Source organism: Paroedura picta, chromosome 5 (genome assembly GCF_049243985.1).
Source record: "Paroedura picta isolate Pp20150507F chromosome 5, Ppicta_v3.0, whole genome shotgun sequence".
NCBI lineage: Eukaryota > Metazoa > Chordata > Lepidosauria > Squamata > Gekkonidae > Paroedura > Paroedura picta.
In genome coordinates, this window is record NC_135373.1 from 121044514 (window position 1) to 121054671 (window position 10158).

Sequence of the window (10158 nt, forward strand, 5' to 3'; positions counted from 1 at the left end):
GTCACTGTAAGTGGACTGCAAATTGACAGCGTATTACTGGAGACCCATAACCTGGATGGCCCAGGACAGACCGAACGTATTAGATCTCAGAAGCTAAGCAGAGTTAGCTCTGGTTAATGGGACCACCGAGGAAGGCTGCTATGCAGAGGGAGACAATGGCAAACCACTTCCATTTGCCTTTTGCCCTGCAAACCCTGCACCTTAAGTCAGCTGCAACTCTCTGGTGTTTTTCCCCTGGAAGACTTCCTTGTCCCTCAGGTTGGTTTCTTCTTTGGCCTGCACTCTGCTGCCACCCCATGGCCGATTGAGGAACAGGCTAGCTCAGGCAGATTCAGGTGGGTCGCCGTGGGGGCACGTTGTAGTCCAACAAAATTTTATTCAAGATATACGCTTTCGTCTGCAACCACACTTCCTCAGATACAACAAAACAGAATTTCCTCAGCCAAACATAGAGGGAGGGTTGGTTTCATTCCCAGGAAGGGCTAGATACAGTTCGGATGCATAATTATCTGGGCAATTCTAGCTCATATAGGCAAGATTGCTCAGGGTATTGGTGGGCTCCTCACGAGAAAGTGTCGGCAGCAACACAGGGCTGAAATCTAATCCAACCCCTCCTGCTTGTTCAAAATTCGTTCTGCAAAAGTTTCGGGGACTGGATGGAATTTTCGCGACAGGAAAACCTGTCCGAATGAAACGAAAGGACGGAATACTCTGACTCATAATCCAATTAAGGTGTATTAAGTCAGGGGTAGTCAAGCTGTGGGCCTCCAGATGTTCATGGACTACAGTTTCCCATGAGCCCCTGCCAGCATTCGCTGGCAGGGGCTCATGGGAATTGTAGTCCATGAACATCTGGAGGACCACAGCTTGACTACCCCTGCATTAAGTGACAAAACAGCAGCCCAACAACACACCTTGCTGAGCAGGTTCTCTGGTTTGAACGTGGAAACAAAGAAGGCACTCGTAGTGGAAATACCCCAATCCTATATTATTGATGGATATATGACTTTCAAGTGGGATTTGACCCTACGCATCCTGACCTAGACCAGATGGGCTTACGTTTACCAAGGAAGGCCTCGATCCCTTCTCGCCCGTCCTCCAGAGCAAGATTGTCCACCATCACCCCCGTCGTTGTGCGGTAGGCCGTCTCAAGATCTTGAGCCATCTGCTTGTAAAAAGTGGCTTTCCCCAGGGCCAAAACGGACCGGCTGCTCTGGCATATTTTTCGGGCGATTCTCAGTGTCTCGTCTTCCAGCTTCTCGGCTGGCACCACCCGGCTGACGAGCCCGTGAAGAAGGGCCTCCTGGGCTGTTATGGGCTCTCCAGTGAACAGCATCTCCAGCGCCACCTAGAGGGATAAACATATCGAGGTCCATCAGTGGCTCTTAGCCAGAAGGTAGAGATGAAATGCTCTGTTTGGGGCAGTGATGCTCTGTATTCTTGGCGCCTGGAGGGGCACAACAGTGGGAGGGTTTCTGGAGTTCTGGCCCCACTGATGCAGGGCCAGCTCTCCCTGATTCCTGTTTGTCAATAAATGTTATTTCCCTCTTCCCTGGGATCGTTTTCCTTCCACCCTGTCAGAATCCCCAGGTCTTCTGCCATGATTTTATACTGTCTGGTTCTATTGCTTGTTAGAGTGGCCTGTTTTGCCCTGATGTAACACAGATGTTGTCGTTTGACACCCCACGGTCGATTTCCTGCCACTATAGTTTATGCCTCCTCACCCTCCTTCCACATTCCTTCCCCTCTCTTCTTTTAGTCCCCTGCGGTTCCCAGACCTGGTGTTCCCAATGGCCAAAGGGTTATCTCTATGTTTTGACCCCTTTGAACTGTGCCCGGTTCGAGTTCCCAGGGGAGGGGGAACCGAATCCCTATATTGCTTGCTCTATGCTTTGGCCCTCAGTCCTGACTATGCCTTCGTTGTAGATGCTTCCATTGTTCTTGAATAAACTTTCCTTCTATGAGGTTCCTTACTTGGAAATCGAAGATTCTCACACTCACAGTCCCTCCCTCTGGAACAGCCTCCCAGAAGATCTCGGGACCCTCCCCTCCCTGCGAGCTTCCTGCCAAATGCACAAGAGCCTCCTGCTCTGAAGGGCGCTTGGCTGAAAATGAGTTATTGATTTTTGTGGCTGCCAAGGTTATTTGTATCTATATTGAAGGACGCTTGATTGAAAGGCATCGGGAGGCAATTCTCCCAATTTTTTCAGGGTGGTGGCGCTGTAGGTGGCTTGTAGGCCTAAGGTGCCTTCTCGTAATTTTCTTGTCAATTTATCATTAGCCTCTTTAAATGGCTGGGAGGAGCAAGGATCCAAAGTTCAAAACAAAGAAACTGATACGTTAACCATCATCAAATGCTGGCTGCGTGCCTAGAGCCAAAAACTCTGAAGCTGCATGGTTATACCCTCTTTTCAATGCTGGATTTTAATTAACACCTTTCAACGCTTTGGTTTCCTTATTTCGTATGCTGTCTTCAGGACAGGCAATATAAAAGCTTTCTGAATAAATAAATAAATACATAAATAAAACGTGGGTCTTCTAATATCAAAAGCGTGGCACAGGAACTAGGAAGGCCACCGAACGAGGTCCGACAACTTCTCCTCTTCTCAACAATGCCTACCTTCTTAGGGAGAGATCTCCCCACGGGCACAGCCGGAGTCGAGCAGAACAGTCCGACGTTTATTCCAGGGGTGGCAAAGGTGGATTCTTCGCTGGCCACGGCGATATCACAGCTGGCTACCAGCTGACAGCCGGCGGCAGTAGCAAGACCATTGACCTTGGCGATTACAGGCACGGGAAGTTTTGAAAGCAGGATCATGAGCTGAAGGGGTTAAGAAGACAGCTGTCACCCTTAAGGAGAGAGCACGAAGAACGACCAGTGACTCTTGTTGGCAAGGCTGTTCTTTGGGAACTGATGCTCTGGTGGTGATATGCCATGGATTTTCTGAATTCTCGTTTTCCTAGCCTGTAAGTTCCCGTTTCTTCAGTGGGCGTGGTGTGTGTGTATCCTGCAGGTGCTTTATACCCTCTAGTGGTCAATTTCATATTATGTTGCTTTCTGTCTGGCACAGAACCTTCAGTTCAAATCTGTAGGCAAATATGCTGGTCAAAAACCAGTGTAATGTTGAAACGACCACCAGAGGGAGCTCCGCCCCCCCCCCAAAGGAACTTAGGATTTCATAGAATCATAGAATCATAGAGTTGGAAGGGGCCATACAGGCCATCTAGTCCAACCCCCTGCTCAGCGCAGGATTAGTCCTAAGCATCCTAAAGCATCCAAGGGCTGATCCTGCGTTGAGCAGGGGGTTGGACTAGATGGCCTGTATGGCCCCTTCCAACTCTATGGTTCTGTGATTCTATCTCCACCCATCATTGTCCCACCAATCTTCCAAAGGAGCTCAGGAGAAAGAGCCATGCCAATCCTACTCAGTTAACCTCACAACAACCCTGGTAGGTAGACTGAGTTGAGAGTGGGCTAAAGCGAAGAGAGTGCCCCTGGTTTCCCTGGTTCTGGCTGAATTCTCCAAACTGTTCCAGCTCTCAAAATCAAGCTAATTAAAATTGAGGTCCAGGAAAAAAGAAATATCAATGGGTTTGCAATTAATTCATGACAAACGGTTAGGCGAAGGACTTCCCTGGTACGGCGACTCACTTCAGCGCAGGTCTCAAGGACTTCGAGGTGATATTTCTCGCCCGCCTTGTGAGAAAATTCCTTTAAGTCGTGCCCTGAGGAGAAAACGGGCCCTTCGCCTTGAAAGAAAACAGGAGAGAAATGCACGTCACAGATTTGTACTTTACAGAGAGTCCAGAGCAATTTTGGTGTAGTGGTTAAGAGTGGAGATTTCTAATCTGGTGAGCTGGGTCAGATTCCCCGCTCCTCCACATGCAGCCAGATGGGTGATCCTGGGCTAGTCACAGTCCTGATAGTGCTGTTCTCGCACTATCAGGGCTCTCTCAACCCCACCTCCCTCACAGGGTGTCTGTGGTGGGGAGAGGGAGGGAAGGCAAAGGACTCCACTGTGTCCTAAACATAGCAAGGGATTTTAAATGCACCTGAAATGATAATGACTCTCAGATCGGGGCTGTCGCTGTCACGCAGCAGGTCTTCACGGAGAGATTTCAGCATGGCGAGGGAGAGGGCGTTTCTTCGCCGGGGGTTGCTCATGACGACATTCCTGCAAAACGGGACTTTTTACAAAAGACATCTTTGAAATAGGGTCGTGAGTGTCCTGCGTAGTGCAGGGGGTTGGACTAGATGACCCAGGAGGTCCCTTCCAACTCTATGATTCTATGAAATCTGCAGTCTCCTGCCTTCACTTCCTCACACCACTTGCTTGTAGGCCAGGAAAGAGCCCTGGACGGGCCAGTTCTGGCCTCTGGGCCGTATTTTATTTGTTTGTTTATTTAGATTTTTATACCGCGCTTCCCTACGGCTCTGGGCGGTTTACGTAAAACATTTTAGAACGTTTACATAGAACAATATCGATATCAATATATAACAATAACAATAACAATAACATACCAACTAGAATGACTAGAACAACATTACAACGACAATAACTTTGACACTCCCTCGGTAGCTTTGACCTCTTCATATGTTTGACATCACGGCTACAGTAGGTTGAAATTTATTCTACTTCTAGTAGCAGACAGCATTCTAATCCTCAACGGCAGGGGTAGTCAAACTGCGGCCCTCCAGATGTCCATGGACTACAATTCCCAGGAGCCCCTGCCAGCGAATGCTGGCAGGGGCTCCTGGGAATTGTAGTCCATGGACATCTGGAGGGCCGCAGTTTGACTACCCCTGCTCAACGGAAACAGTCAGATGGAGAATTTGAAGCTTACATACTGCTTTAGGATCACGTAGCAGGAGTCAGACCGCTATTGTATTTATCTTTTAGCTGAAAAGAACGGTGGCTCATTCTGGTAAAATATTAGGGGACGGGGGGAACTCACCTTGGCAAATATGTGAATGGGGTAAAATGCAGTATTCTCATGTCACCAGATGGGGATACAACACAAGCCTTTCCCATCTGTCATCCCAAGGCTGTTGGAATTCCTAGCAGCTTGAGTTCTAACTCTGATGCTAAAGAACTACCAAGCCTCTAGGGCAGGGGTTGTCAAACTGCGGCCCTCCAGATGTCCATGGACTACAATCCCCATGAGCCCCTGCCAGCATTCGCAACTGGCCGCAGTTTGACTACCCCTGCTCTAGGGTGGCTAGCAGCAGTGGGGAAATACCTTGAAATCTGAGAGGTAGAGCCTGGGGGAGGCAGGGTTTGTTGTGGACAAGAAGAGTTCAGTTTTATACCCCACTTTTTACTACCCGAAGGGACTCATTTCAATACACACCTACAGGAATTCTTCTTATTATTATTTTATTTATTTGATTCTGGCTCGCATTTCAATACATTTTACATGGATCTGGATGGGCCAAATGGTGGCCCTCCAGAAGTCCAGGGACTACAATTACCATGAGCCCTTGCCCTTGGGGAGGAATCCTTCCTGATGTCACATTCAGGTCAATTTTTTATTATTTTTAAACAGATACAGCATTTCTGGACAACTTGTTTGAACTCAATAGAAGTGTGTGGAATGGCCCTCAATACTGCCGCCTCTTGGGCCCCGCACCGGCTGGGGTTGCCAATTCTGAGTCGGGAGATTCCTGGAGAATTTGGGGGTGGAGACTGGGGAGGCTAAATTCTGGGGAAGGGAGAGACCTCAGTGGGGTGTAATGCCACCCTCCAAGCTGCCGTTCCCTCCAGGGGAACTGATCTCTGTGGTCTGACGATGAGTCGTAATTCTGGGAGATCTTTGGGTCCTGCCTGGAGACTGGCAACCCTCGATCCAGCTCCCACCACACTAGGCTTGCCAACTTCCAGGTGAGTCCTGGATAGGGTTGCCAGGTTCCCCAGGGCCACTCGAGGGGGATTTGGGTTACCTGATCCAGGTTGGGGAACTCCTGAAGATTTTTGGGTGGCAAACCTCTGTGAAGTACAATGCCTCAGAGTCAAAAGCAGCCATTTTCTCCAGGGGAACTGATCTCCGTGGGGTGGACATGAGCTGTCACGCCAGGGGATCCCCAGGTTCCACCTGGAGGTTGACCTCCATAGGGACCTCTCCAGGAATTATAACTGATCCACTGAGGACAGAGGGGGGAGGGGGTGGACAGTATCAGAGGATGGTCTCTATGGCCTCACATTCCTGCTGAGCCCCTTCCACCCCCAAATCATCAGGACAGGGATGCCAACCTCCTGGTGGGACCTGGGGATCCCCTGCTCTTGCAGCTCATCTCCAGGAGAGCAAGACCAGATCCCCCGGAGGAAACGACTACTTGGGAGAGTAGATTCCATAGCATTATACTATACTGTTATCCCTCCCGCCCCAAATCTACTCCAGCCACGTCCCAACCGGGAGCTGGCAACCCTAGATCTCCAGAAGACAGAGCTCAGTTCCCCTGGAGAAAATGGCTGCTCGGGAGCCACAGCATGACACCATCCTCCCCGCCCCAAACACGCTCCACACCCCCAAAGTCTCCAGCTGCCTCCCCACCCCAAAGGTGGCAACCCTATCCCCGCCCCTCCCCCCCGCAGACTTCCAGGCCCGTCTCCGGAGCTCAGCGTGCACCTTTGCAAACGGGAGTTTTTAAAAACCCGTGCGCAGGCGGGACTCCCGGCAGGCGTGCGCGCGTGCTTTGCCCGTACACGTGTCTTCTACAATGCACGTGTGGATGCCCCCCTTTCCCCGGAATCCCACCCTCCCACCCGGTCGTGCGCCTTCCGCGCAGCCTCACCGGATGCCGTGGGCTTGCCAGGCGCGGGTGAGCCTCGGCGCCCCTCCGGGGGCGGCGTCGGCGGGGCTCCGGCTGCTGAAGGCGAGCGCGCCCGGGCGGCCACGCAGCTTCCCCCGCAGGCCCAGCCGCACAGCCGCCGCCGCCGCCATGGCTCCGAAGGGGACGGCCGCCGCTCGCTTCTGCCCTCTGCCGCTGGCCCGGAGCGATGCCAGCCTCCCGGTGGGACCGGGGGACTCAGCTCCAGGCCACGGAGATCAGTCCCGCCGGAGGAAGGGGCTGCTTTGCAGGGTGGACCCCGGAGCATTGGATTACCGCACCAGATCCTGGACACTTCCACGCCAAAAGGCGTCTCCAGGTGTTTCCTGACCCAGAGGTGGCAACCTGAGATCTCCAGGCTACAGAGGTCAGTCCCTCTCTGCCCCAAATCCTGCCCACTGAGGTCCCCTGGAGCAGGGGTAGTCCACCTGTGGTCCTCCAGATGTTCATGGACTACAATTCCCAGGAGCCCCTGCCAGCAAATGCTGGCAGGGGCTCCTGGGAATTGTAGTCCATGAACATCTGGAGGACCACAGGTGGACTACCCCTGCCCTGGAGAACTTTAGGCGTGGCTGCTGAGTCGTGAGTTGAACTGCGCTATGAAGGAGAGGGGGGTTGGGGATGCCAGCCCCCAGGTGGGGCCTGGGGATCCCCTGGGAATAATTGCATCTCATCTCCAGAAAGCAGACATCAGCTACCCTAGGGGAAATGGATGCTTGGCAGAGTGGATCCAGTCTATGACATTGTGCTCCATGGAGGTCCCTGCACCCCCCCCCCAGGCTCCACCCCCAGATCTCCAGGAGTTGCCCATCCTGGACTTGGCAACCCCCCTCCCCCCGCTCATGGCCAGAACGACCTGGAAACACAAGTTGTGTAGGTGTTCAAACACTCATGCCTTGAATACAAGTTTGTTGGTCTGCAAGGTGCCGCTGGACTCCTGCTTCTTCAGACCAGCACTGAATCTATTATTAGTCGTGGTTGTTATTATTATTGCTGCTAATAATAATAATTTCCTGAAGATGCACAGAGGTGATTCCAGCAGTCCAATGAAGAAGAAAAAGAAGAGCTGGTTTCTTATACCCTGTGTTTCACTGTCCAAAGGAGTTACAAACACCTTTCCCTACAACAGACACCCTGTGGGATTGGTGAGCCTGAAGGAGCTCTGAGAGAACTGTGACTGAGCTAAGGTCACCGAGCTGGCTGCATGCAGAGGAGTCTGCTGCTCTTAACCACTACATTGTGACTGGCCCAAGGACACCCAGCAGGTCTCATGTGTCTCAAAGCAGCTTACAATCACGTTCCCTTCCTCACCCCACAACAGACACCCTGTGAGGTAGGTGAGGTTGAGAGAGCTCTGAGAGAACTGTGACTGGCCCAAGGTCACTCTGCTGGCTGCATGTGGAGGAAGAGCTCTTCAGATTAGAGCCTGCTGCTCTTAACCCAGTGCTGGCTCTCAAGCGGAGTAGGGGCAGAATCCAAAGGGCTGAAGGGTACAAATCCCACCAATAGATCTGTCTTGTGATCAGGAATCTGCACTCCAGTTTCCGAGGGCCAGCACGGACCAGGTGGAGGCCTACATTCTAGTCTGGAATTCAATGGTTCAGATACCACCACACAACGTGTGCAGATTGGGGTGCTCCAGCTGTATAGCTTGACCAAGGACAGACTGGTTTTGGCCTCATTCTTGAAGAAACCTCATTTTATTTTATTCCCCTGTGGACTCACACATGCTAAATTATGCAGATTCACGTCAGTGAATCCATTTGCAAGGGGATGTCTTTTCAAAAAATAAAATCCAGTCACAAAGCGTGGTGAAAATGGATTGAAATTACATTTTTAATGTGTGTGAAATTACAGTACTTAGCATCCAGTTCTGGAGACTGTTTTCATTCACAAGTTCCGAAAGGTGCACACCCCAACCTGCTGGGCCAAAGAGCGATATCGGGTTCCTATCCCACTGCTGGTGCTAATTTTCTGCCCCCAAGTATTTGACCTTTGCTCTAAAGAAGCCGATGCCCATGCACATAGTATCTTTGCATCCTGAGATCCTTCATGACATCCTGTCCACCCGACTGGGCTATAAAGTCTCAGAGATCTCAATTTCTATTAATATCCAATGAAGGGAAGTTTGACGCTACACAGCTTATACCTGTAAATCTTGTTGGATTCTACGATCCTGTTTGACTGGAATCCAAGAGCTCTGGGGGACTTTTTACTGGCTAAACAGAGCAATCCTAAATGGGCCTACTCAGAAGCAAGTCCGATTGTATTCAATGGGCCTTCCAGGAAAATGTTTTTGCAGTTAATTGAAATGGATGGGTTTAGTCTGATTAACAGTGCTGAGGATGGAAATGAAAAGGACACGGATGAGTTAGTAACAGCTGCCCAAAATAACCCCTCAGCAGCTGTTCATTTTACCCCCCTCACACTAAAATCCCAAATAAAATCTATACACATCTGGTGAGAATACATGGTTTTGCGCCCCGGGTGATGTTGGTGCTAGGCCACAAAACTTATGGCCCGATAAATGTGTTTGCCTTTGAAGTCCTGCCTTGGGATGAGCCTCCTCTCTTCTCAGCTGCCTGGTCTATGCCACAAGATGCCACTGTGGGGCAGCACCTCCCAAGGTAATGAGAGGAAGAACATGGCTAATTTCCTACTTTGGTTTCCAAGGCACCTGTGGAGCCATATCTGTGGCATCTTCCGCCCCACACCCCTATTTCTGCTGCTCCATTCCAGATGACCTGATTTCACTCACAAGAACATTAGAAGAGCCCTGCTGGATCAGACCAGGGGTCCCTCTCATCCAGCATCCTAAGAACACCAGAAGAGCCCTGCTGGATCAGACCAGGGGTCCATCTAGTCCAGCATCCCAAGAACATCAGAAGAGCCCTGCTGGATCAGACCAGGGGTCCATCTAGTCCAGCATCCTAAGAAGAGAAGAGGCCTGCTGGGTCAGACCAGTGGTCCATCTAGTCCAGCATCCCAAGAACATCAGAAGAGCCCTGCTGGATCAGACCAGGTGTCCCTCTAGTCTAGCATCCCAAGAACATCAGAAGGGCCCTGCTGGATCAGACCAGAGGTCCATCTAGTCCAGCATCCTAAGAAGAGAAGAGGCCTGCTGGGTCAGACCAGTGGTCCATCTAGTCCAGCATCCCAAGAACATCAGAAGGGCCCTGCTGGATCAGACCAGGGGTCCATCTAGTCCAGCATCCTAAGAAGAGAAGAGGCCTGCTGGGTCAGACCAGTGGTCCATCTAGTCCAGCATCCCAAGAACATCAGAAGGGCCCTGCTGGATCAGACCAGGGGTCCATCTAGTCCAGCATCCT

General features: G+C 51.2%; 1 protein-coding gene across 1 annotated transcript; it reads right to left on the reverse strand.

The window, feature by feature from the left end:
* Window positions 1-356: 356 nt before the first annotated feature.
* ECHDC3 (enoyl-CoA hydratase domain containing 3) lies at window positions 357-6983 on the reverse strand. The gene is made up of 5 exons (XM_077340254.1): window positions 6794-6983; window positions 4054-4175; window positions 3653-3750; window positions 2621-2821; window positions 357-1348 (listed from the first exon to the last, which is right to left on the reverse strand). Exons 1-5 carry the CDS (start codon window positions 6940-6942, stop codon window positions 1010-1012), a joined length of 909 nt encoding a protein of 302 aa, XP_077196369.1. The 5' UTR covers window positions 6943-6983; the 3' UTR covers window positions 357-1009.
* Between the last annotated feature and the right edge of the window lie 3175 nt (window positions 6984-10158).